At 41.2% G+C, this 27,626-nt stretch overlaps 1 protein-coding gene across 2 annotated transcripts in view; it reads left to right on the forward strand.

Moving 5' to 3' along the window:
* The first annotated feature begins 2,063 nt into the window (after positions 1-2,063).
* The window catches only part of parvg (parvin, gamma), a 48,044-nt gene continuing 22,481 nt past the window's right edge, over positions 2,064-27,626 (forward strand). The window contains exons 1-9 of one of the 2 annotated variants that reach the window (XM_086008814.1): positions 2,064-2,741; positions 5,003-5,093; positions 7,079-7,143; positions 9,929-10,031; positions 11,081-11,224; positions 17,691-17,806; positions 24,280-24,335; positions 25,614-25,642; positions 27,284-27,345. In XM_086008814.1, the coding sequence (XP_085864940.1) occupies positions 5,018-5,093; positions 7,079-7,143; positions 9,929-10,031; positions 11,081-11,224; positions 17,691-17,806; positions 24,280-24,335; positions 25,614-25,642; positions 27,284-27,345 (651 nt within the window). In that variant the 5' untranslated portion in view covers positions 2,064-2,741; positions 5,003-5,017. The remainder of the gene's footprint in view (positions 2,742-5,002; positions 5,094-7,078; positions 7,144-9,928; positions 10,032-11,080; positions 11,225-17,690; positions 17,807-24,279; positions 24,336-25,613; positions 25,643-27,283; positions 27,346-27,626) is intronic. The other variant, XM_086008812.1, reaches the window with a different exon arrangement.

Consider the following 27,626-nt stretch of genomic DNA (forward strand, 5'->3'; position numbering starts at 1 on the left):
GGAGCTGTGATGAATGCCCTCTGACCAACACAACCATCTTTTGTGTTGGTTATGACTCCAGCCATTGGAGGGTATTGCCTTTGACTCCCATTGACCTCAATTTTGTTCGGACTCTTCAGATCAATAAAGTTAGTAATTATTCACATGACATTGGCAGACTGCTGAGGGCTTTGTTTATGTTGGCAGTCGGAATACTCCACTGGAATACATGGGAAATGTCAAGTCCCTGATACTCACTGGAAGGCAGTAATCTTCTATTCCACAGAGACCCAGTGACTATCCTCTCGATACATTTATCCAGTTGCTTCCTGCCCTTTCTTGGAGCGTGCATGTTATTACTTCAGTTAAAGTGCTTTTTGGACATCTGTTTTGCCCTATGACACCTCAAATCACAAAAGGAGCTATTGCAGCTTTTTACCTGGCAGAGCTGTTGTCAACAAGGTTAATTGGGCTCTGAAAGGCATTTTAAGGGTTATGATGATGCCACAGACAGTTATTTTAACCTTTAAGTCATGGGTAAGTCAACAGTATTGACAATTTCTTACCTTCAAAAGTACATTAGTGTATTGGAAAAGACCCAAATAAAATCAATGAGAATAATTCTGTAAGTCAAAAAATTTATTACAGTTAGACTGAAAGTTGAAGTTAGAATTTTAATATTATCCTTAAGCTAGGTTACAAAAGAATTTCATGGAAATTATGATCTCCAAATGTGTGTGTATATTGGAGATTTTGTCACGCAAGTGGCCACTCCAATGACTCAAAGCACCAATTAGGCAGCTTGGAATTTGCATTAGACAATCTGTGGCTTTGTTTCATTGTTTGCTTCTCTAATTGTGCATTTAAAAGTTGTATTTCCAGAGCTGTTGCAAAAAATGATACTGTATTGTTTAAAAATTGGAAAAGCTCTATGTGGGGTGGGGGGGGGGGGGGGGGCAGGGGGAGAATCAAATATGATGTGAACTAGCACCATAAGTTCTGTTGTGTCATTAGGAAGTCCAAAGGGAAGAAAAAAAAATTAGGATTATCAAAATCTTTGCTATGGAACAAAATTGTCATGTAACATGATTTAGTAAATATAGAGGAAATGTGATGAAACCGCGACAATCTGTTTATAGAACTGGCTGTAAGGCCAGGCTTTTTACACAGTGAAAAGAAGAAGAATGTAAAGACTGAAAACATCACTACGGAGCAGCTCAATGGTAATGTTTTTGTCATTTTTAGTTAAATTTTTGTGCATATCAAAGTGAGGGAGGTCAATGCTGGAGAATGGAACAATTTTCTATGGTTTATGCACATACCGAATAGTAATTGCACACAGGGTAAAGCTCACTTAGCACTGCCCCTCCCTGGGATATGCCCACCCTCTACTATGATTGTGGTCTTTTTATTTACCACACTACCCATTAATCTGGCTAATTTGTGCTGCATCAGAAGCAGGTTTGTGTCATGCTCTTATGTCCAGCAGGAGCTGGGTTAAGACAGTCCAAATATATAGAATGATGACAATATAGCTTGTGTCTGGTGTGCTTAAAAACAAATTTAACTACAATACAAATGGACTACTTTTCATTCAGGGTTTTCAACAGCGTGCAGCCAAATATAATTTAGACCAGTTTATCACAGGAAAAGATTAGAATTATGATCATGATCTGTGTTATTGCAGGTATCACCACACCCAGTCAAACCACCTTCCCTGATCAATAAGTGTCCCAGAGCAAATACAGTGCATATCCGCACAGCTAATTTTTTGAAAGGAATAGATATATCCAAATTCTTATGTATTCATAAATAAACCCAAGATGGCTAAATTCATGATATTAGGAATAACAACAGAAAATGCTGGAAAAACTCAGCAGGCCAGGCAACATCTGTGGAGAGAAAATAGAGTCAACGCTTCGGGCCTAACCCTTTTTCAAAACCCAGTTTTGAAAAAAGGTTTGACCCGAAACGTTGACACTATTTTCTCTCCACGGATGTTGCCTGGCCTGCTGAGTTTTTCCAGCATTTTCTGTTGTTATTTTGGATTTCCAGCATCTGCAGTATTTTGCTATTATATTAGGAATTCAATTCATTAATCTGTTTGCATCCAAACACGTGCATTTGCATGAATCTGTTTTAAATCTTTCCCTCCACTGAGGCGTTTCATTCACTCAAATCATTGAGCTAGGACTATTACAAAGCCATTCAGTCAATGTAGTTTGCCCTGGCATTTAGGTCTATTTACAATACTGCTTTTTCGTTCCTCTGTCATTTTGTAGCTATCACCATTCTCTCTCTGTTACAACAGTTAATTGAGGAGGTGGCCCATACCATAACTACCAAGGCATCATTTCCGTTACTCAGTATTGCAGATCTCCATACGATTTCCAGTTAAAACCACAAAGGGCAAAGAGGAAGTCACGATGAAGTCAGAAAAATATCAGCTTTGCTAATGCGTTTAAATATTTTTTACTATGCAGGGCTTGAATCTACAATTATGACCACTGGCTTCTCAAAATTCTATGCAAGAAGCAAACAAAAGTAAAAGTTAATTATATCCTTGCCGCAAAGTCCAATTTTTCACACAAACAGGTCGCAGTTGCTGATGACCAAGTGTGTTTTTTAAATTTTCTGCTATGTCACTTGCATATATTAAGTGAAGGTGCTGCCTAATTATTTCTCATGGTGCTGAATTCCAGGAAGACAGTTCTCTCATTGAATGAAGGATTTCACAACTCCAAAAATTTACACCATCAAAGGTAAGTTTTAGAGATGCTATTTACTGTGTGCATGCATTTGGCAAAGTCTGTCATACACTATTTTATCATTGTTTTACAACTTTAAGATCCGTCTCAAGTTAGTGCCTGTGCTCATGTATTCATATCTATTTTCCTATGCATTTCCTTTGGTTTGCAAACATTATTTTAAAATGTCTTTATATTAAGTACCCTCTTGTTTGCAGAGTGTAGCTGAGTTTCCTTGTAGAATCTGTTGCAATCTGTACATTGCCAGCATGCTGAAATTAATTTCTCTCTCCAGGTCATTGAGACTGCTGCCATTAAGGTGCACTTTAAAAAAAAATTGTTTAATCATGAATGTTACGTTTTCTGGATGAAAATTGGGGAGGAGGAGCTACAGGATTCAGTATTAGAAAAAGGACTCAAATCCTTTTTAGTATATTTTACTATATTTCAAAGAGCTAACATTTTCCTAGTTTTTTTTTTAGATTTATGTAAATAGTTTTATATTTTCATGGGTAGTGGAAAGGAGAATGGGAGGAGGTGGTGTAACTTTACAAGTAATGTCGGGTGTGCTATATGTTTGTGTTCAGTGGGAAGAGGCACAAAGAGCCAAGCCTGCCATTCACAGAGAGATTTTAGAAACTGCACAGTCGTGAAGTCAGTAAAAACTGAAAATGAAGAATGCACACTTTCATTTGTGTACTTTTCAGCTGCCTTGGATGTGTAATGCTCCCACTTTTTACAGCTAATTATCTTTCTTGGTATTACTGCTCCAGGCTATCCACAGTCATCTCGCAAATATAACCTGTAAAATGCATCAAGTGAAAGTTTATTTTCAAACACTGAATTCTCTCTCCCCACTCCTGATTTTCACCTGTCATGTGCCAACATGACTTTAAGATTGGCCACTATAAGATGCACAAAAGCAGCTTGGAGAATAACTTGGTTTGATTTTCTCCTATCTGTAGGGAAGTCTCCAACTTCCCCTTGCTTCTTCTTTATGGTGGCACAGCTGAGGCTTGTAACACAGCATATGGTGGCTTGCATGTACAATCCAACATGCCACCAGTTTCTGGTGCAGCATGTTGACATTCCGAAACACCACACTTGCAATAACGACAACTTGCACTTACATAGTACTGTACCTTTTAATTTGGAAAAGTGTCCCGAGGCACTTCACAGAGGCATATTTAAACCAAAATGGACGTTGAGCAAAAGATGATGTTAGGAGAGGTGACCAAAAGCTTGGCCGAAAAGATGGTTTTAAAGAGGGCCTTAAAGGAGGAGAAGGAGGTGCAGAGGCAATGAGGTTTAGGGAGTAAATTCCAGTGTTGGGCTGAGACTGCTGAAGGCACAGCCAGCAATGGTGGGGCGAAGGAAGGGATGCATGCACAAGAGGCTAAAGTCAGCGGAGCGGATTTTTTATGGGGGCGGGGCTGGAGGAGGTTGTTGAATTGGAGGACCGGGAGACAAAATAGCTCAGTAAGGACAGGAGTGATGGGTGAGTAGGACTTGCTGCGGGACTGGATACGGGCAACAGAGTTTTGGATGGACTGAATGTGTGTGGAGAATGGGAGGGTGGCTAGGATATCATTGGAATAGTTGAGTCTGGAAGTGACAAAGGCATGGATGAATGTTTCACCAGCAGATGGAAATAGATGGTCATTATTGTATCATTTGCCATCTCTACAAACAAACTATCAATAGGCATGCAGAAATTTGCATTGCAACATTAATTCTTTAATGTGAACATCATCAATCAGTGACATTGAGTGCATGAATTCTGTCATACTGCAATATTTCCTTGTTTAAGTTAACATAACTGACCCTATATACTTGTCTAATACAAAAGCAAAATACTGCAGATACTGGAAATCTGAAATAAAAACAGACCTGAGTATTTCCAACATTTTCTGCGTTTATATACTTGTCCCATCAACTGAGAGATCCTGTGGGGGTGGGGTAAAAATAAATCGGAAAAAAATTTGCAAAATTCTTCCATCATGTTTAACCTTGAAAAAGTTATCACGTTTTGCATGCAATGCTATTATGGAAAATCCCACAAATGTCAACTGAATGCAATAGGTTGCAGGATTTATATTATGATGCCTGATGTCATTATCTACTTTGAACTTGGGCTACACATTTGTATTATCTAGTGACTATCTGAACAAAGTAGAGACTTGATGATGTCTGATGAATTGAACCCTATTCTCCCTTTCAATGCATGCATCTTGGAGAGATATTTTCCAGAGATAAGTACATTTTTGTATCTGCAGGAGAAGGCAGGTGAAATGGATTCCTCTTTTCCTAATCTTGTCGCTGCATATGAAGAGTTTAAACCAGCAACAGAAATTGACATTGCTCCAGGTTTGTACTCTTTTTTTACAATTATTTACAATATTTTTTTATCCAATTTTCCTCTTGGTATCTCTGCACAACACGTCTTTCTGTTGGGTGAGTGGAACATGCCAAGTTACAAAATTCACCAATGCTATTTCATGATTAGCTACCAGGAGAAACAATTCCAGGAGGACAAGTTGATGCCAATCTGTTGTTTCTCCTGAGATGGAATGCCTCATCTCCATGCAGTATTCCACAAGAAATGACTGAACAAATTCAACCAAAGAATGGGCAGGCTTCAGACTGGACCTTGTGTGTTTCGAGTCGGGAATTAACTGTTTCTAATGCTGGAGTTCCAAGCTGCAGCTAACAAACTTGTAAAGAATGTAGAAGTTGCAGTAACTTTCTGTTTCTTTGAGAAACCTAAATGAAGGACCAAGGTCCATTGTGGAAATCACCAACAAAGTTAAAAAGAGTAGGAGAGAAGATGAGGTAGTTCAAGAGTTGGTGTTAGCCAATTTGTTTTTTTTTAAACCTGTGGATTGTAAGAGGAAGGGAAGACTTGGGGGGAGATCCTCCATTTTGAGATTCTGATAGAGATTGACTTGGGTAAGAGGGACAATGTGTGGGATGGCATATTTACAACTTGGGAGGAGCAAGAGAAACACCGATTTATAGTGGTATCGATAAACAGCAATACATAAGCAAGCTTGTGACAAAGAGAAAGGTTGGAGAGTCTATGAACATACAAAGATGATGGGCAGGAAAAGACCAGTAGAAGCGAAAGAGCGATTTAACTATCGGACAGGATCACCTACGTCCTGTCAAGGAGTATGAGAAAGGTATGGAAGAGGCTCCTCAGTTATGGAAGCAGTATTCAAATCTCAGATAGACTTGGAAAGATTTAAGAGTTGTTGAGGGAAGAACTGCTTGGCATAAATAAGGACAAAAGTCAGAAAGCATCATGGTCCAGCGATCTGTCAGCAGAGGTTTGGACAAGAACAATTAAAATTTCAGCAAATGTCCTGAGTGAGTACACCAAGGTTTTACAGTAGTGTGGCAGCTAGTCACTGCAGTACTCTTGTTTCAAGAAAGAGATCTGAAAAAGATATATGCATGCCATGTAATTTTTCACCTATGTGAGATTATAATGACAATTGTGGCAGTGAAATGAGTACCACAAAGATTAGTGGAGATGAGGGCGGCCATCTCGGGCCATCTATCTCCTCTTTCCGTTGAAATGTATGATCACAGCATCTAATTGCCTCTTGAATATTTTCACTGTTTGTCTCCACTAGCCTCCCAGGAAGACTATTCCAGGAACTAGTCACTCTGTGAAGAAGTGCTGTCTGACATCAGTCCTGATTTTGCTTTTTATTCATTTGTATCTATTCGACTTATAGACTTCTATAATGTTCCCTGAACAAAGCATCTGGCTACTCTTGTGTTTTATTAGTAACTGCATACTCAATAACTTATCTACTGATGTTAGAAAATATAACTCAAGGGGCCAATTTTGCAGAAACTTAAAATTGCAGTGTCTCAAATAAAAATTAAAATTATGTCCAATTTTTAAAGTATTTGTTTTAGCTTCCGCACCAATTTCTGCACACACTGGCAGAGAGCCAGTTTGTTCCAAAGCCACTATCTCTATCTCTAAGTGGGCTCCTCGAGTGTCTGCTAGAATGCACCTGGGCATTTCACCCAGTAATTTTTCCATTATCCTGTTGGAAAGCAATTTGCTACTGCCTGGTACTGCTTGTTGACAGCCCAGTCAAGACCGGAAACCATTGTTTGTAAAACTGCAGGCCTAATCCTACACCTGATCATATCATACAAACTGCTGGGAAAGTCAAAACCTTTATAATTGATGTTGCAACTGGTCATTTACACATATTGGTTTATCATTTGCAAGCAATTCCTGATTGCATTGGCTCAGTAGAATATGTTTAGAAAAAAAATTATTTATTGATTTGCTGTTAGTTTGGAAATTTTCCTTTTTGTTTTCACAGGTGAAAGGAGAAAGATTATACAGCCCAATTCACTGAAGAATCCTAAACTCGAAGAATTAATGACAGTAAAAACTTAACCCTTTACCTGTGTCTCTATCTCTCTCCCTTCATCTCCCCCCCCTCTCTCATATATATATCTCTAGATAGATATAAATTTAGATTGCTAGATTTAGATTCATCTAGATCTATATATCGATATATATATATTAAAAGTCACATGTTTCTGTTGTTTTTCTATTGATTTTACTTACCTCTAAGTCCTGAACACTTTGTCACTTAGTAAAGGGTTGCTGTTGCCTACTTATCTTTTGAAACCTCAAAGGTCCATCTTGTCTTGGTGATTGCCTAAATATCGCAGCGATGACCAGCTTCAGGTTGATGCAGCTTTCTGATTAGTTTTACTTAAAACTTTTTTTATAGATTTTATATTTTTTTTAAATGTTAAATTGTTAATTTCCTTCTTGTTCCTGAGGCCCCTTCTCTTCCCCCCCCCCCCCCCCCAACCCCAGCCCTACACACAATTTCAACCCACCCCATGCCTCTGCTCCGATCCCCACAAGTTTCTGTGGCACTGTCAATTTGTGGTCATTCTTGGACTTCCCTTCACTTTTCCTGTTCATTCCTGTGATCTCAACCCTCCCTGCCCCTCCATTTCCCATCCATTCTCAAACCTCAGGTGCAACCTTCTCCCCTCTCTGACCAGCAATCAGGTCTTCGCCTAATGTGTCTCCACCTCTCCCGTTGGTCTGACACTTTGGGGGAGAAATTCGGTTGATAGCGCCACCGATTAACACCTAAAGAGGCCGAGAAGTGGGGCGCTAGCCAATTTCCGGGCGGGCGCAAGGCGCCTAGCGCCTCGCCCCATATTGAGCATGCATTTAGCGCCGGCGCTAAATCTTAACGCCTGCTCATGGGCGCAGGCTGATTATGACATCATTTGAGTGTGCAACGCCTTTTGGGTGCCCCGGACCGGAAATTCAGTGGCGCCCCCCCCTCCGTAGCACCGGGTGCTAATAGTGACAGCTTACCTGGGGCTTACCAAGTCGCTCTCGGGCTGGAGGAGCGTTATTTAAAGGGGACTGGTGTGGTTTAAAAGTGGCAGCCATTTTTGGATCACAACCTCCTCGAGAGCTACAAAGAGTTGCTGAGCTGCACACTGAGAGCCATTTGACCATTGAGCCAGCGCAGGCAGACGATCTTCAGCCTTCTGACCATCACCATGCTGTTGGTGAGCCTTGACAACGGGGAACATTCCTGTGGGCACTTATTATGGGGGCTGCATTGGAGGGGAACATCCTGCTGCTGAATCATCTGGAAAGGGCACTGAGACGCAGGGAAAGGGGGGCGGGCATGGCCAGACGGAGGAGGGCCAACAGACGTCGCCACAGCAGACCTTACGCTGGCAGGGTTATCCGACAGCAGTTTTCCTACATGAACATGCCGGAGGAGCAGTGTGTCAGAAGGCTGTGATTTAGAAAGGAGGTGGTGACTGAGCTGTGCCAGCTGCTTCAGCCAGACCTGCAGCCTCGGATAAGGTGCTGGACATCTCTGTCAGTGGCTGAGAAGATGGCTGCTGGCCTGAACTTCTACGCGAGCGGCTCTTCTCAGGCTGCGCGTCAGAGGCTGATCAGAAGTAGCTTCTAGGCCCCTCTCCCGGAATGCTTGCTGCCATTCCAAGAACAGGAATGGAACCGGTCTGATACCCCCAAGCCTGTGAAGGGCAAGATGCATGTAAATAGCAGACATGGCCATTGTAAATGAAGAAAGTGTTCCATTGCACAAAATGTGGTTCCTTCAAACATGAGAAAGCTATGGCAACAGAAAGCAAAACGAATACACTGACACATAACTGCCTCTCACACCCGGGAGACTGTCCAAAACATAAATCACATTCCGACCATCTTCCTTGGCCTTGATTCCTCTGCGCCAACCAAAGCATCCAATGCCCCATCAGTGAGGCATTCCGCCCTCTGCCTCACCCTTTCCATGTCTTGCTAGGCTGGTGCGCCACAGGTAGGCTCCCACCGCATTGAAGGCCTACAAGGCAGTGAGTGTGTCTGGTGATGCCAATTGACCTGCCCCTTTAAGAGCTGGCCGGCGCCACTGTGTCTCAGGGAAAGTGATTATTGACAGCACCCTCGCTGCGTCCCGCCGCCGCGAAATTGGGTTGCGCCGCCGGGTTAGCGCCTTAAGAGTAGCGTGCAGCGCCTGATTTAGTGCCGCAATCACCTTTAGGGGCGCTGCAACCCAATATCGCGCTAGGTGGCGCTAAATTGCGCCTGGCGCTAGCCTCTGCGCATCGCCAGGACTAGCGCCCCCAAACGTGGCTATACTGAATTTCTAGGCCTTTGTCTTTACCTATTTCCCAGTTCAAAGTATTTTTGTACTTAAAAGCTCTTGTGCTCACACCATCTGGTTGAGATGTAATGGTAAATTGGAGTACCGTGTAGCAGTTTTAGGCTCTCCCCTTTGGAAGGTATTGAGGTGGTAAGAGAGGATACAGTGCAGAATCACTAGGATGCTGTCTGGTATGAGAAAATAGAAATATGAAAATATTTTGAGCATTTTGTAGGGAAATATAGCATGGTGCCACCTAGTGGCCAGAGTCTGTAGTTACACATTCACTGGAGCTAGTTTACATGGGGCTTTATGATTACTGTATAAATGTTGACTTGGCATTTTGTAATGGAAAATGTTGACAACAGGAAGTAGGGTTTGCAGATGGGAACTGCATACAAATGTAAGATTTTTAAATAAGCTATGGATAGATATTGTGCCATTTAATTTAAAAAGCCATTTGGAATTTATTTGTTTATGAACTGTTGGACCAGCTTTTGCTCCTTTTCTCAGTTTCTTATTGACTGGATCAATGCCATATTGAAGCAGGATCATATTGTTGTCCAGTCACTGGAGGAAGACCTGTATGATGGATTAGTGCTGCATCACCTGCTAGGTAAACATGTCAATAGCTGTTGTACTCTGTTTATGAACCTGGTACTGTGTATAGTGTTTTATGTTTATCTTTCTATTGCAAACATTGTCTGGGGCACAGTGGATAACTATTGCAAGATGGACTGGGATAGAGGGAATATATGTCGTCAAAGTGGAGAATGCTTTTTAGAATATATTTTGGACTGTCTTGGGATGTTTACGTTAAAGGTGCTATATAAATGCAAGTTGTTGTTGCTGCTTCCTGGATCAATGTGTTTTTAGTCAAACAAGGAAAGATGCATTTCTTGACTTATTGCTTGGAAATGGTGTAGCAAACAATTGATATGAAAGGAGGGTAACAATTGGGAAATAGTGATCATAACATAGGTGCAACGTGAGGATAATGAAGGGTCAAAGATAAGGGTGCTGGACTCTGTCTAATGACCTCTGCTTAAAAGTGTGGGTAAGTGAAGGGAAACCGAGGACAGAATTGGACAAAATAATCTTGAAAAAAGTCATGGGTTTAATACTGCCTGCTACTGAACTCCACCTGAAACTGATGAATACTTTCCAATCTTCAAACTTATCTGACCTAACAGCAATTAAACTCAGATTCACTTCAACCTCTGTTTACCTAGCATTTAGGTTTGTAGCTGTAAACATTTAAAAAGAGAAAGTCACTCTGATGTATCTGACAACAAGTATTGATTTTAAGAATGCAGAGCAATTACCTCTTGTAGCCTTAGAGTGACACACACTTTAGCAGCAGAATCATACACTGTGTGTTAGATGATTCACTATATCTGTTCTTATAAAATAACATATCCTCTAACTTACAAAACCAAAAGTCATTATTTCAGACACTGAATTTACAGATGTGCAACACCAGCACAAGCTGAAAGCCACTGTGCTAACTCCTCTCCTGGGTCAGAATCGAACACAGGCTGAAATGTCTACGACAGGTGTAATGCTGACCAAGGCGCTCTGACTATATGTATATGCTCAGTGTATGATTTCAGACTCTGGCTACTCTTGACTGTTAATCAAAGCTTTTTTTTTTTCTCTCATTAGTGCATTTAGGAAAAATCAAGCTGGATGTGGAGGAAATTGCATTGTCTGCCAATGCACAGAAACAGAAAGTAAATGCTGTATTGGATACTGTGAACCAGCTTCTACAAATTAGCAAGGATGACAATCTGAACTGGAATACTGAATGTAAGTACCCTGTAGAATGCTGACGAGCATCAATTATAGATTGTAAGTTCTCTACATAATAAAATTGACTTCTATAGGATGCTTAATGTCAGTTGGCAAATACAAGAAAAGCACACTAGGTACCTTAATCCATTAACCGGTTTTTGGCTCAGTACAGGGAAAACATTACAAGGATGACTGGGAGGTTGGGTCAAGTGAGGGGACTGTTGAAGACAGGAGGCCTGATGATGGCTGGCGGGTGGAGGGTCAATGAGGAAGCATGGCCAGTTGGGAGAGTGGGTGATGGGCTGGATATGTAGGAGGTTGCATGATAGTTGGTGCAGGGAGTGGACCAAAGGATCACGGGCAAAGTTGACAGAGGGAGTAGAGGGAAAAATTGAAAATAGATGGCTGATATGGTAGTGGCAATTGGAAATAAGTGTGTGTGTGATGTATCTGTGCATGTCTATCTCTGCATGTCTCTCTCCCTGTGTGACAAAAACATTTTCACTTTTATTTCTTATTACTGGAAACAGCATATGGAGATGTTAGAACAGGTCACACAGGGTTAAGATCAATCGTGGCTAGCTATTTCGTGCAAGAGGGTAGCAATTCACACCATAATCGAGCATGCAATTCGGGTCACTTCAGATGCACTGTTGTTAAGAAGCACTTCATGACATCTTGTTGCTTATGTGGTGGTCGATTCAATTTTCTCAGTTGCACAATTTAAGTGCAGATGGTCAGGCTGCGAGATGTCATCATTCTTTACTGGAAGTGCCAACTGTATTTGGGTGATTAAGCATTGTAACTAATTGATAACCCTTGCATGGCTGTTAATCTAATATAACTGAGCGATACAGTTATTTATTGTTTCTTTTTTCAGTATATCTTCAAAGGGGTTGAGATTATATTTCTGTGGGAAGCTTGTTTACCCAGAGTGTCCGCCTTGAGTTAATTAAACAGTCTTGTGTCAGCCAGAGAAGAGTTCTGTGTTTTACAACTGTACTGACCAGCAGTGAGGCTGTCTGAGGAAAAAAGACTTGCATTTCTACAGCGCCTTTCATGACCACCAGATGTCCCAAAGCACTTTACAGCCAATGAAGTACTTTTTGACATGTAGTCACTGTTGTAATGTAGGAAACGTGACACCCAATTTGTGCACAGCAAACTCCCACAAACAGCAATGTGATAATGACCAGAGGATCTGTATTTGCATAAGAACATAAGAAGTAGGAGCAGGAGTAGGCCATACAGCCCCTCGGGCCTGCTCCGCCATTCAATAGGATCATGGCTGATCCGAACCTAGACTCACGTCCACTTCCCTGCCCGTAACCCCTAATTCCCTTATCTGCTAGGAAACTGCCTATCTCCGTTTTAAATTTATTTAATGTCGCAGCTTCCACAGCTCTCTGAGGTAGCAAATTCCATAGATTTGCTACCCTCTGAGTGAAGAAGTTTCTCCTCATCTCAGTTTTGAAAGGGCAGCCCCTTATTCTAAGATTATGCCCCCTAGTTCTAGTCTCACCCATCAGTGGAAACATCCTCCCCGCATCCACCCGATCAAGCCCCCTCACAATCTTATATGTTTCGATAAGATCGCCTCTCATTCTTCTGAATTCCAATGAGTAGAGGCCCAACCTACTCAACCTTTCCTCATACGTCAACCCCCTCATCTCTGGAATCAACCGAGTGAACCTTCTCTGAACCGCCTCGAGAACAAGTATATCTTTTCTTAAATATGGAAACCAAAACTGTACGCAGTACTCCAGGTGTGGCCTCACCAGTACCTTGTATAACTGAAGCAAGACTTCCCTGCTTTTATACTCCATCCCCCTTGCAATAAAAGCCAAGATTCCATTGGCCTTCCTGATCACCTGCTGTACCTGCATACTAACCTTCTGTGTTTCATGCACCAGGACCCCCAGATCCCTTTGTACTGTAGCACTTTGCAGTTTCTCTCCATTTAGATAATAACTTGCTCTTTGATTTTTTCTGCCAAAGTGCATAACCTCACACTTTCCAACATTATATTCCATCTGCCAAATTTCTGCCCACTCACTTAGCCTGTCTATGTCCTTTTGCAGGTTTTTTATGTCCTCCTCACTCACTGCTTTCCCTCCCATCTTTGTATCGTCGGCAAACTTGGATACGTTGCACTTGGTCCCCTCCTCCAAATCGTTAATATAGATTGTAAAGAGTTGGGGTCCCAGCACTGACCCCTGCGGAACACCACTAGTTACTGATTGCCAACCCGAGAATGAACCATTTATCCCAACTCTCTTTTCTGTTAGATAGCCAATCTTCCACCCATGCCAGTATATTACCCCCAATCCTGTGATTTTTTATCTTGTGCAGTAATCTTTTGTGTGGCACCTTGTCAAATGCCTTTTGGAAGTCCAAATACACCACATCCACTGGTTCCCCTTTATCCACCCTGTTTGTTATATCCTCAAAAAATTTGAGCAAATTTGTCAAACATGACTTCCCCTTCATAAAACCATGCTGACTCTGTCCGATTAAATTATGCTTATCCAAATGTCCTGTCACTGCTTCCTTAATAATGGACTCCAACATTTTACCAACCACAGATGTTAGGCTAACTGGTCTATAGTTTCCAGCCTTTTGTCTACCTCCCTTTTTAAATAAGGGCATTACATTAGCAGTTTTCCAATCTGCTGGGACCTTTCCTGAATCCAGGGAGCTTTGGAAAATTACCACCAATGCATCCGCAATCCCTACCGCCACTTCTCTCAAGACCCTAGGATGTAAGCCACCAGGTCCAGGGGATTTATTCGCCTTAAGTCCCATTATCTTACCGAGTACCATCTCCTTAGTGATTTTAATCGTGTTTAGCTCCTCCCCCCGCCCCCCCCCCCCATAGCCCCCTGTTTGTCCAGTGTTGGGATATTTTTAGTGTCCTCTACTGTAAAGACTGATACAAAATATTTGTTCAGCGTTTCTGCCATCTCCATGTTCCCCACTACTAATTTCCCGGTCTCGTCCTCTAAGGGACCAACATTCACTTTAGCCACCCTTTTTCTTTTTATATAACTGTAGAAACTCTTGCTATCTGTTTTTATATTTTTTGCTAGTTTACTTTCATAATCTATCTTCCCTTTCTTAATTAATCTTTTAGTTATTCTTTGCTGGCTTTTAAATGCTTCCCAATCTTCTATCCTCCCACTAGATTTGGCTACTTTATATGCCCTTGTTTTCAGTCGGATACTGTCCTTTATTACTTTACTTAGCCACGGATGGCTGTCTTTTACGCCCCTTTTTCCTCTGTGGACTATATTTTTCTTGAAAGTTGTGAAATATCTCCTTGAATGTACACCACTGCTCATGTATTGTCTTTCACCTTCATCTATTTTCCCAGTCCACTTTAGTCAACTCTGCTCTCATACCTTCATAGTCTCCTTTATTTAAGCTTAGTACGCTGGTTTGAGATCCAAATCTCTCACCCTCCAACTGAATTTGGAATTCAACCATGTTATGGTCACTCATTCCAAGGGGATCCTTTACTAGGACATTTTTTATTAATCCTATCTCATTACACAGGACCAGATCTAAGATTGCCTGCCCCCTGGTTGGTTCAGTAACATACTGCTCAAGGAACCCGTCCCTAATGCACTCTATGAACTCTTCCTCAAGGCTGTCCTGCCCAATTTGATTTGTCCAGTCAATATGAAAGTTAAAATCTCCCATGATTATAGCTGTTCCCTTATTACAAGCCCCAACTATTTCCTGATTTATACTCCGACCAATAGAGTTGCAACTATTAGGAGGCCTATAGATTACACCCACTAGTGACTTTTTCCCCTTATTATTCCTTATCTCCACCCAAACTGTTTCACTATCCTGATCCTTTGACCCAATATCATTTCTCACTATTGCAGTGATTCCATCCTTTATTAACATAGCCACCCCACCTCCCTTTCCTTCATGTCTGTCCTTCCTAATAGTCAAATACCCCTGGATGTTTAGTTCCCAGTCATGGTCACCTTGCAGCCATGTTTCTGTAATGGCCACCAGATCATACCCATGTGTAGTTATTTGTACCGTCAACTCATCTATTTTGTTATGAATGCTGCGTGCATTCAGATAAAGAACTTTTAAATATGTTTTGTGACAATTTAGTCCTGCTTTTACCCCCTTTACTACTTTACCTTTATCTTTATATATTCTGGTTTTTAATTCCCCCACTGCTACCTTGCTCTATTGCCTTCTCCGCTGACATTTTTATTTTTCGCTCTCTTGAAACCTCCCCCCCACTAATTAGTTTAAAGCCCTCTCTACAGCCCTAGTTATTCGATTCGCCAGGATTCTAGTCCCAGCACTGGCCAAGTGAAGTCCGTCCAAACGGAACAGCGCTCTCCCATCCCAGTACTGGTGCCAGTGTCCCAAGAAGCAAAACCCATTTCTCCCACACCAGTCTTTGAGCCACACATTTAACTCTCTGATTTTATTTACCCTAGCCAAATTCGCTCGTAGCTCAGGTAGTAATCCAGAGATTATTACCCTTGTGGTTCTGCTTTCAAATTTGGCCCCTAGCTGCTCATACTCCCTCAGCAGAACCTCTTCCTTGTCCTATCTATGTCGTTGGTACCAACATGGACCACGACAACTGGATCCTCCCCCTCCCGCTCCAAGTTTCTCTCCAGCCCAGAGGAGATGTCCTTAACCCTGGCACCGGGCAGGCAACACAGCCTTCAGGACTCTCGCTCTCGGCTGCAAAGAACCCTATCTATCCCCCTAATGATACTATCCCCTACCACTACAACATTTCTTTTTACTCCCCCCACTTGAATGGCCCCTCGTTCCATGGTGCTGTGGCCAGGTTGCTCATCCTCCCTGCAGTCCCCGTTCCCGTCCCCACAGGGAGTAAGAGCCTCGAACCTGTTGGACAGAGCAAGGTCTGCGGCTCCTCCAACACTACCTCCTGGATTCCTGTACCTGCCTCGCTCATAGTCACACCCTGCTGTCCCTGACCACGGACTACATCTGAATTAGTTAATCTAATTGGTGTGACTACTTCCTGGAACACAGAGTCCAGGTAACTCTCCCCCTCCCTGATGTGTCGCAGTGTTTGAAGCTCGGACTCCAGCTCATCAACACGGAGCCGGAGTTCCTCGAGCAGCCAGCACTTAACTGCAAATGTGATCACTGTGAACATCAATGGTGTCCACCAGCTCCCACATATTGCAGCAGTTACACATCACCTGCTCTCCCATTCTATGTAATTAATTAAATTTATTATTATTATTTTTAAATACCCTCTGCCCGGATTCTAGATGATGAATATCACACCTCTATTTAATTGAACTTAACAACTTATAAAGGTTTAAAAGGGAAGGAAAAGTACTCACCAACCAGCCAATCACCTACCAGCTTGGCTGTGATATCACTTTTGAATTCTGACCTCCACTTGGAATGTTGCCTGTGGAGCCTGTTTAGGCTGCCTCGCCTCGCTGCTCCGACTCGGCTCAACACCCGCTGCTGCTCCCGGCTGCCTCGACTGGGCCTCGCCTCTCTGCTCCGCCTCTGCGATGTCTGCTAATCCTTAGGCTGGCAGGAAAAACAAGGCCAGAAACAAAACAGAAACAGCACCTAAAATCACACTTACCCTAACTCTCTCAGCACTCTCTGCTACTCGCACTCAGTTTAGTGATGTTGATTGAGGGATAAATATTGGCCAGGACATCAGGGATAACTCCCCTGCTCTTTTTCGAAATAGTACCATGGGATCTTTTACATCCACCTGAGAGGGCAGGCAGGACCTTGGTTTTACATCTCATCTGAGATGTATATATGTGTGTGTATATATAATGTGTCTATTTATGTATATATACAAAATATGTATGCGTCAAAACAAAGGGTAATCCGATGACATTTGACAATCACATTGTGAAAAGGAGCTACTCTTTCTGCCATGCTGTACCCCTCTGTTACTGACTGATGTTTTGTTCAGGACCAAAATCCCAACCAATGTTTTAGTTGATGGCCGCTCTCAAGAAAGTTGCAACGCATCTGGCTCACAGAGTGGTGGGATGGAGCTCTGCAAATGGTGAGCTTCTGATCTTAACCATGCTGTTGTGTGTAGTTGTGAAGTGGAGGACAAGTGCTTCTCTACCGGAAGAGAGGCTAAAAAAAGCTATTGGACCAATAATTACATTTTAATAGTGCCCTTTGACCTGCCAATAGTCTTCCCTTACCTAGATAGCAAAATAAGTGGGAATGACACTAATTCCCAACTCAGTCAACATCCCACAGATGGGCAAGTCATGAGTGGAGGCTGAGGGACACATATTAAGTAGCATGAAAATACCAGCAGGTTGTAATATTTGTACACACTTCGCACAGCCCCAGCTCCTCAGAGATGCAGAATAGTGATTTGGAAATCGTGTCCGCTCATGTGTATGTATAGTATCTCAAGTCAAAACTATTGTTTTCTCCATTGTCAGCCACTGTTTCCTTTGACTTTCAGTAATCCATAAAAAGGACTTGGTCTCCACTTTACATCTCTTGGTTGCCATTGCGAAGCACTTCAAACCTGACATTCCCCTTCCACAAAATGTTTGCGTGGAAACATTGATCATTGAGGTAACTATGGAAACCAAAGAAAGAGAGGTTAACTTGTTCTGATTTGATTTTAAGTTTATTTCAACAGTAGTTCTTTTACATAAGAACATAAGAAATAGGAGCAGGAGTAGGCCAATCGGCCCCTCGAGCCTGCTCCGCCATTCAATAAGATCATGGCTGATCTGATCCTAACCGCCAATCTACTATCACAGAACCATCTCCTGAATCTAACAGAATTAGACACACGAAATAGGAGCAGGATCAGGCTACACGGCCCCTGGGCCCGCTCCGCTACCCACAGGGCCATGTCTGATCCGAACCTAGACTCATGTCCAAATTCCTGCCCGCTCCCCGTAACCCTTAATTCCCTTTACTTCTAGGAAACTGTCTATTTCTGTTTTCAATTTATGTAATGATGTAGCTTCTACAGCTTTTTGGGGCAGCATATTCCATGGACCTACCACCCTCTGAGTGAAGTAGTTCCTCCTCATCTCAGTTTTGAAAGAGCAGCCCCTTATTCTAAGACTATACCCCCTAGTTCTCGTTTCACCCATCATCGGGAACATCCTCCCCGCATCCACCCGATCCAACCCCTTCACAATCATATATGTTTCAATAAGATCGCCTCTCATTCTTCTGAACTCCAATGAGTAGAGTCCCAATCTACTCAACCTCTCCTCATATGTCCATCCCCTCATCCCCGGGATTAACCGAGTGAACCTTCTTTGTACTGACTCGAGAGCAAGTATGTCTTTTCTTAAGTATGGACACCAAAACTGTATGCAGTATTCCAGGTGCGGTCTCACCAATACCTTGTACAACTGAAGCAATGCCTCCCTATTTTTATATTCTATCCCCCTAGCAATGAAAGCCAACATTCCATTGGCCTTCTTAATCACTTGCTGCACCTGCATACTAACCTTTTGAGTTTCATGCACCAGGACCCCCAGATCCCTTTGTACTTCAGTACTTTCCAGTTTCTTGCCATTAAGATAATAACTTGCTCTACGATTTTTCCTGCCAAAGTGCATAACCTCACACTTTCCAGTATTGTATTCCATCTGCCAAATCTCTGCCCACTTACTTAGCCTGTCTATGTCCCTTTGCAGGTTTTTTATGTCCTCCTCACTCACTACTTTCCCTCCCATCTTAGTATCATCTGCAAACTTTGATATGTTACACTCGGTCCCCTCCTCCAAATCGTTAATATAGATTGTAAAGAGTTGGGGACCCAGCACTGACCCCTGCGGAACACCACTAGTTACTGATTGCCAGTCTGAGAATGAACCATTTATCCCAACTCTCTGCCTTCTGTTAGATAGCCAATCCTCTATCCATGCCAGAATATTACCCCCAATCCCGTGATTTTTTATCTTAAGCAATAATCTTTTGTGTGGCACCTTGTCAAATGCCTTTTGGAAGTCTAAATACACTACGTTCACTGGTTCCCCTTTATCCACCCTATATGTTACTTCCTCAAAGAACTCCAGCAAATTTGTCAAACATGACTTCCCCTTCATAAAACCATGCTGACTTTGTCCTATTAAATTATGATTATCCAAATGTCCTGTTACTGTCCTTAATAATGGACTCCAAAATTTTACCTACCACAGATGTTAGGCTAACCGGTCTATAGTTTCCAGCCTTCTGTCTACTGCCCTTTTTAAATAAGGGTGTTACATTAGCAGTTTTCCAGTCTGCCGGGACCTTTGCCGAGTCCAGGGAGTTTTGGAAAATTATTACCAATGCATCCACAATCCCTACCGCCACTTCCCTCAACACCCTAGGATGTAAGCCATCAGATCCAGGTGATTTATCTGCCTTGAGACCCATTATTTTACCGAGTACCACTTCCTTAGTGATTTCGATCGTGTTTAGCTCTTCCCCCCCCCCCCCCCCCCAATAGCCCCCTGTTTGTCCAGTGTTGGGATATTCTTAGTGTCTTCTACTGTAAAGACTGATACAAAATATTCATTCAGTGTTTTTGCCATCTCCATATTTCCCACCATTAATTTCCCGGTCTCATCCTCTAAGGGACCAACATTTACTTTAGCCACCCTTTTTCTTTTTATATAACTATAAAAACTCTTACTATCTGTTTTTATATTTTTTGCTAATTTACTTTCATAATCTATCTTCCCTTAATCAATCTTTTTGTTATTTTTTGCTGTCTTTTAAAGTTTTCCCAATCCTCTATCCTCCCACTAGATTTGGCTACCTTATATGCCCTTGTTTTTAGTCGAATACTATCCTTAATTTTTTTACTTAGCCACGGATGGCTGTCTTTTCCTTTACACCCTTTTCTTCTCGGTGGAATATATTTTTTTTGGAAGTTGTAAAATAATTCCTTAAATGTACACCACTGATCATGTATCGTCTTACCCTTTAATCTATTTTCCCTATCCACTCTACTCAATTCCGCTCTCATACCTTCATAGTCTCCTTTATTCAAGCTTAGCACGCTTGTTTGAGATCCAACCTTCTCACCCTCTAATTGAATATGGAATTCAACCATGCTATGGTCACTCATTCCAAGGGGATCCTTTACTAGGACATTTTTAATTAATCCTGTCTCGTTACACAGGACCAGATCTAAGGTTGCTTGCCCCCTGGTCGGTTCAGTTACATACTGCTCAAGAAACCCATCCCTAATACACTCAATGAACTCATCCTCAAGGCAGCCCTGCCCAATTTGATTTGTCCAATTAATATGATAGTTAAAATCCCCCATAATTATAGATGTTCCCTTATTACAAGCCTCAACTATTTCCTGATTGATACTCCGTCCAACAGAGTTGCAACTGTTCGGAGGCCTATAGACTATGCCCACTAGTGTTTTTTTCCCCTTATTTTCCTTATCTCCACCCAAACTGTTTCATTATCCTGATCTTTTGACCCAATATCATTTCTCTGTATTAGTGATTCCTTCCTTTATTAACATAGCCACCCCACCTCCCCTTCCTTCCTGCCTGTCCTTCCTGATCGTTAAATAACCTGGTATGTTTAATTCCCAGGCATTGTCACCCTGCAGCCATGTTCCTGTAATGGCCACAAGATCATACCCATATGTAGTTATTTGTGCCATTAACTCGTCTATTTTGTTACAAATGCTACGTGCATTCAGATAGAGAACTTTCAAATATGTTTTGTGACACTTAGTTCCTGCTTTTGCCCTTTTTATTACTTTACCTTTTACTCCATACCTTCTGCAGTGTTATTGGTGTGGCCAGGAATCCACTCAGGGTGATTGCAGGTATTGAGAGTAACATCAATGCATGATCACATACAATGAATGATGCGTACTTAACCAACGTCAGTCCTGTCCTGTCTAGTTTCTTGTGTATATTTTTTACATTGTGTGTGAAGGTATCAAATCCTTTCCTTTCTCCTCAGTCCACTGGTTTCTTCATTAAGAAGCTGGCTAGGTAATATACTCCTAATCCTTTTCTAGTGGCACTGTGACCTAGTCATCCGAGAGCGAGAGCATCCATATGTGAAACCTGCGGGAGGAACATTTCTCTCTCATTTTCCTCTAGTCCTTTGTTTTCTTCTCTCTCATGAGGAAGGGAGAGCACAGCGTGCCATTGCTACAGCCCATCCTTTGTTGTTTTGTTTTGAAAATAATCAGTTTAAGGGTTCCTGTGGATTCCTGTGCTGTAACCAGGTAAGTCTGTGGCAATGGAATTCTTTTTCACCTGGTCTGCTCCACACGTTAAAAATGTATTGCATGTTTTCTTGATAAAAGAACATGAGAAACATGGAACAAGAAATGACTGGGCCCTCAAGCGCACTCCTTCCACTAGACCATACACAACTCTCCTCATCGTGTACTCTAGATGAAAGGTTTGCAAACTCCCTCCTTGTCTTCCAAAGGCAAGAAACGAAGCTGCAGAATTCCTTGACCTTCCTTGGCATGATATTTCCCAGCGGTTCAGCAACCATCGAGTTCCACAAAGCATTTAGTCATCAGAGGAAAAGGAGCTTGATAATCGAGCATTCATCAAGAGAAATATAAGATACTTAGAAATAGGGAAAGAAAACCTGGAACAATATTTTCAGATACAGCAAGGCAAGAAAGTATAGGTTCAGGATTAAAAAGGACAAATTTAGGTCAGATGTTAAAAAGCACTTGTTTACAGAGAGTGATTAATAGCTGGAACAGGTTGCCACGAAGGGTGGTTGTAGATTTACTTAATAAACAGCTAGATGCTGTAGTAGGAAGACAGAGAGTTGGCTGAAGGGCCCTCTTCATCAGAACTCATCATGTGAGCTCCATCTGTTCTGTTAACCAAGGCCACTTTAGTGATTTGTGTTTTTCACAGGAAAATGGACAGCATTGCAGAATATGATTCACAACACAGGTGAAATTCCTGTAAATCTGTGTAATAAAAACAAAATTTGATTTATTTAGTCAGCATAAACCACAGGCCTTAATTATAAACATACGGAATCACTGGTAAAATCCGCAAATCCCATGTACTAAATTAGAATTTAATTTACTGAAGCACTATAAACCAGTGGTCCTGCTTATAACTCTCAATCTTTTTTTAAAAATTGCTAACAGACACATTAAATGCTTTAGTTAGGAGTCTCCAGTTTGAAGATCATTTCTAGGCCAAGAACCACCCTCCTTATTGAGTATTTGGTAAAACATGGTTGGGATCTGTCAAAAAAATATTTGACTTGAAAGCAGCCATAGATCCACCTCTGGGGGTTTGAAGCCATCTTGTTACTTCCTACTGCCAGTTATTTCTTGTGAAACAATAGTGTCAATCAAAGTTTGATTACAATGCAAAATAGGCACATAGGAAATTGCAGAACTGAAAAAGACCAGCAATACATCTAGCTGGTTTTAACATTTTCTCTTTAAAAAAAAAAAAAAACAAGCTAGCAACCATAATTATTATGACCATTGCTTACGGATGAAATTTAGCAACGAACTCGCCACAACCTGAGCCCGGAGCCAAGGCGATCTCTTCCCTTTTATCCATTTAAACTTGCCAGTCTGGCGAATTGAACTGATGCTAAAGACTTGCTGCAGGGACATCCCTTTAAGGGACAGATGCTCTCAGGAAACGGTGTTTTGCTTTATCTTGCCCAACAGCAACTTCTGCTTTTTCTGCGGAAGCACATAGTGCACTAAATAAAACACTGCTCTATAGTGTGATCACAAGATTTGGTTCCTTTATAAAAAAAATACTGCACTCCTTAGAGTACTTTGATTTCTGAATAAGAAGAATTGCAGTACATTTTTTTAAAAAAGGTCCCAATAACAAATACTCTAGAATTCAACAGTCCATGAATCCATCTATGTGCATTATTGGAAAAAAAACTTGAATTAAAGCATGTAATTTGTGCTGTTTTAAGTGACGTTTCCTTTAGCAGTGTTTTGTTGTTACAGTTCTGGCTCTGTAGGTAGAATTCAAATAGGATTTTAAAACCTTAAGTTAAAAGACTTGATTTGGAGGGGGAGATATAGTGGGGGTGGCCAAGAATTTCTATGCTGCAAACCAGAAATTCCTGCATGTTAAATTATTAGGGCCCAGTTTAAAAGATAGTTTACACAATAAAAATGAACAATAAACATAAGAAATAGGAGCAGGAGTAGGCCATTCGGTCCCTCGAGCCTGTTCCGCCATTCAATAAGATCTGATCTTTTACCTCCACTCCACCTTCCCGCACTATCCCCATATCTTGATTCCCTTAATATCCAAAAATCTATCGATTTCTATCTTGAATATACTCAACGACTGAGCATCCACAGCCCTCCGGGGTAGAGAATTCCAAAGATTCACAACTCTGAGTGAAGAAATTTCTCCTCAGCTCAGTCCTAAATGGCCAGCCCCTTATTCTGAGACTGTGATCCCTGGTTCTAGACCCCCCAGCTAGGGGAAACATCCTCCCAGCACCTACCCTATGAAAATTTTATTTACCACTTTTTAATCTGGTGTCAGCATCAAGCACTCCGGAATAGATTTAGAAGTTAGGCGCAGCATAAAGCTCCCCCCCCGCCCCAACAATATGCCTTTTCCTCAAAAGAGGGTCCCTTTCTGCACCAACCTGACTTTTCCATTTCCCACTCCAACTTCGTGTCTGACCAAATCAGCCAAGAGAGAAGGAGGAGACTTTCACACTGGGCTGGATTTCAACCCAGGTTCCAGCAGCGAAAGAGTAGTATGCTAATGTTTGTCGGAGACTCTAAGGAGAAACAATAACACTAAAAATTAATTTCCATAAGACTGTTAAATACTGAGCCAAATGCTGTAGTATAGATGTGCTGAAAAGGATCTTCCAGCCCTACATCACGGCAATTCGTCGGCTCCATTCAGTGGAGTCCTACAAACAAAGATCATTGAAAAATGAGTTTTTCAAAGAACTCCATAGCAAACTATTTACCCATAGCTTATCATTCTTTTTTCTGTGGAGGAAAATCTTTTGGGATATTTATAAATATAAACAAGATTTAAAATGGATGAATAATTTTCTTTTGCTAGGTTGACAAAACAGGAATAAAGACAGCAAAACACTTGGAATTCATCACAGAGAAAAGGTAAGGTGTATAATCTTATCACTTAAAATATTATTCACACTCCAATAATATTCAATATGTGGAAATTTCAAATATCAAGTTTGTATAAGAATATGAGTGAGAGTGATCAAAGAGAGGCATGTTAGTGATGAAAGGTCATCGACCAGAAACATTAACACTATTTCTGTCTCCATAGATGCTGCCTGACCTGCTGAGTGTTTCCAGCATTTTCTGTTTTTATGTTGGTGCTTAGGCTTATTTTCCCACTTTTTTCAGTTCAAGATAGATCATTTCTTCCATGAGTGTAAATAAATCATAGTTCATAAGCATCACAGGTGAATGTGAATCTCTGATGGTTTTCACGTATGAGTTTGTTCATTTGTTATATGTTTAAAGTAGACTAGGTGGTTCAGTGGATCATCCCACTATCCTTTCATCAGGGACCTAGTTTTGAATCTGGCTCATGCTGATGGACTGTAATGATACTTAAGACCAACAGACATGAAATGAAACAACAACAGAAAATGCTGGAAATACTCAGCAGGTCAGGCAGCATCCGTGGAGAGAGAAACAGAGTTAACGTTTCAGGTCTGGGACCCTTCGACAGAACTGGAAAAAGTTGGAGATGTAACAGGTTTTAAGCAGGTGCAGAGGCAGGGAAAGGGCGGAGGGGAGGAAGGAACGAAAGGGACAGTCTGTGCTAGGATTGAACGCAGGAGAGATCAAATGTTGCAAATGGGGATGGCAGAATCATGAAATGAGTTTGGCCAGTCTCGGCCCAACTCCTTGTGCAAATGTATACACAGCAAAAAACTGTGCTTAATTTGGTTCTACAAAAATGGCAATCTCACTCAGAGAACTGGTAGGATATCTGGTGTGAGAAATGGGAAAGTGTCACACTGGTTCAGTAGATGATGGACTTCTGAACTTGGGGTTGAGGCTGAGACTAAGCAAGACAGGCTTTGCTCTGCTTTGAACCTCATTGTACCTAAGCTTGATAAATAACAGCTTTTCAAGATGCTGCACCCTCTTTAACAACATAAGTGGTACTTTTAAACGGATCATTTTCAAACACGACCTTCTGTTAGAAGGTTCAGGACTAACCTGTTTTGTTTACTACACCTGGTTCAGGAATGGGGCATTGCTGTACCTCCTCATTGTGCATTCTGAGCATGGTGACTCCACTTGGCCGGCTTGGACTCTGATTGTAAATAAATATCTGTTTTACTCATGAACCAAGTGAATTGGTTTTGCTTTTTTTTTAAAGTTATTTAAATGAATTAATTTTTTTTTGAATAGTGATGATACAGAACAAAACCAAACACCAGGTAAGATATTTCCTGGGATTATAATCCATATCAACACTTCACTGACTGTTGGGTCCAGCCGTATTGTTAACATTTTTACAACTTAACATGGCACATGGACAGGGAGGCTGTAATCTAATTGAGGGCTTTAAACTAGAGAAAAAAGTTCAAATGGTTTTTAAATACCCTGTGAACTCGAGAACAGACAACAGCTCATAATTTAATTCCATAAACCCTATAATAGCTGCTTTTCCTCGGCCTTGGTGTCTGTGGCATTGAGGAGCTGTGACCTTAGGTTCACTGTATCACTGATCTTTACTTTTAACGGAAATCTCTGTGCTGATTTGACAGTTATGTGAAGGAGTCTGTAAAGTCCCTGTTTCAAAGCTAGGTGTTATTTTATAATGTACATACAGAGACCCTTAAAATCAGGCTTTAACAATTTCCACTGACAAATTCTCTGATGTTTCCAAGTTGCTGGGTGTGTTTAAAAAGAAATAATTTCTACTAAATTTTGACCTGCAAAAAAAACAAATTCTCCCAGGCCTCAGTGACATAGACATAGAAACATAGAAAAATAGGAGTAGGCCATTTGGCCCTTCGAGCCTGCTCCACCATTCAATATGATCATGGCTGATCCTCTATCTCAATGCCATATTCCCGCTCTCTCCCCATACACCTTGATGCCTATACCGCATTAGTGATGATGTGTACAATGATGTCACTAATGCAATGCATGTGCTTCCTGGGACTCGACTTTCAGATACTTGAAAGGAGGTAAATTGAGGCAAGTTCTTTACGCTATGCTTATAACAAAAAAGATTCACTTCATACAAAGATACTGATCAAAGCACAAGCTGCAAAATTAAATTTTAGTATCAACTATTTCATATTTGTCAGACTTTAAAAATAACTGCTTTTTAAGATACTATGGTGGTGATGTGCTACTTTAAACATTTTACAGTGTACAGGCCATTGACAAATGCGAGAAATGTATTTTACTGCTGAAATAGTTTAACAGTATTTCATAATCATGGTAAAGTACATTACATTGAGCACATTTATACCCCTTTTATACTGTCTTAAGCTCTCATTTTTCCCCTCTGATTTTCTCCTTTTTGATAAACTGAAAAACACCCAAAGAACCCTGGGCTTTTAAATTAACAATAGAGACTGATTTTAAAGGTCCTTATGTACCCATGGACTGACCATGTCTGTAGTGATCAACAGCATCAAATTTGTCTCCCCTCAGTTAGCACACTCAATGACACATTTAAATGAAATGTTGGTTACTTTCTGAACTATTTTGACCTTTTTACGTGCTGAATTACACAACCATAGGCAGACACAGTATTACATTGGAGCACATTTGAACAGCTAGTTTTGTGCGAATCCTCACTGTTTTATTTATTTTTCAATGTCATTTTATGGTAATGATATTTCAGATTGATTTAAATGACTCTTCTTTCAAGGCTGGGAGTTCTTAGTTTAAAAAATAAGATTGGTGGCTTACTACTGGGTCTACAGCATGTTCAAATGAGTTGTATTAGAAAAGAGTCTCGGTGCTTTCAAATTAAAATCTCAAGTATTTGTTTTATCTCACAGTAAGAACTCCAAGCTGTGCAGTGAAATTATTCTGATATGTATTCGTTCTGTTTTTAGAAGCTGATGGCATTAATGATCTGTTTAAGCTCGGTCCTGACAAAGTGAAAATAGTGCAACAGGTATTGCACTTCCAGTTGAGTTCTATTTCTTCTCATGCTGTTCTCCATTATTTTTATATTTTCCAATTCCCCCTGCAAGGATTTTGATGACTCATTAGGATTTTTAACAATGTTAAAGATACTATATAAATGCAAGCTGCTGTTGTTGGGATACAGTTCCATAGATCCCAGTAGCTCTCCAGTAACTCACTCAAGTTCTCTCCTTTATGGGTGGGCCTAGGTGGTGAATATTGACGGGCTATTTAACCATCACCCTCAGGATCGATCCTGTCCTTATGCGA

Source organism: Somniosus microcephalus, chromosome 16 (genome assembly GCF_052327205.1).
Source record: "Somniosus microcephalus isolate GS21.2 chromosome 16, FLI_Smic_1.0, whole genome shotgun sequence".
NCBI classification, from domain to species: domain Eukaryota; kingdom Metazoa; phylum Chordata; class Chondrichthyes; order Squaliformes; family Somniosidae; genus Somniosus; species Somniosus microcephalus.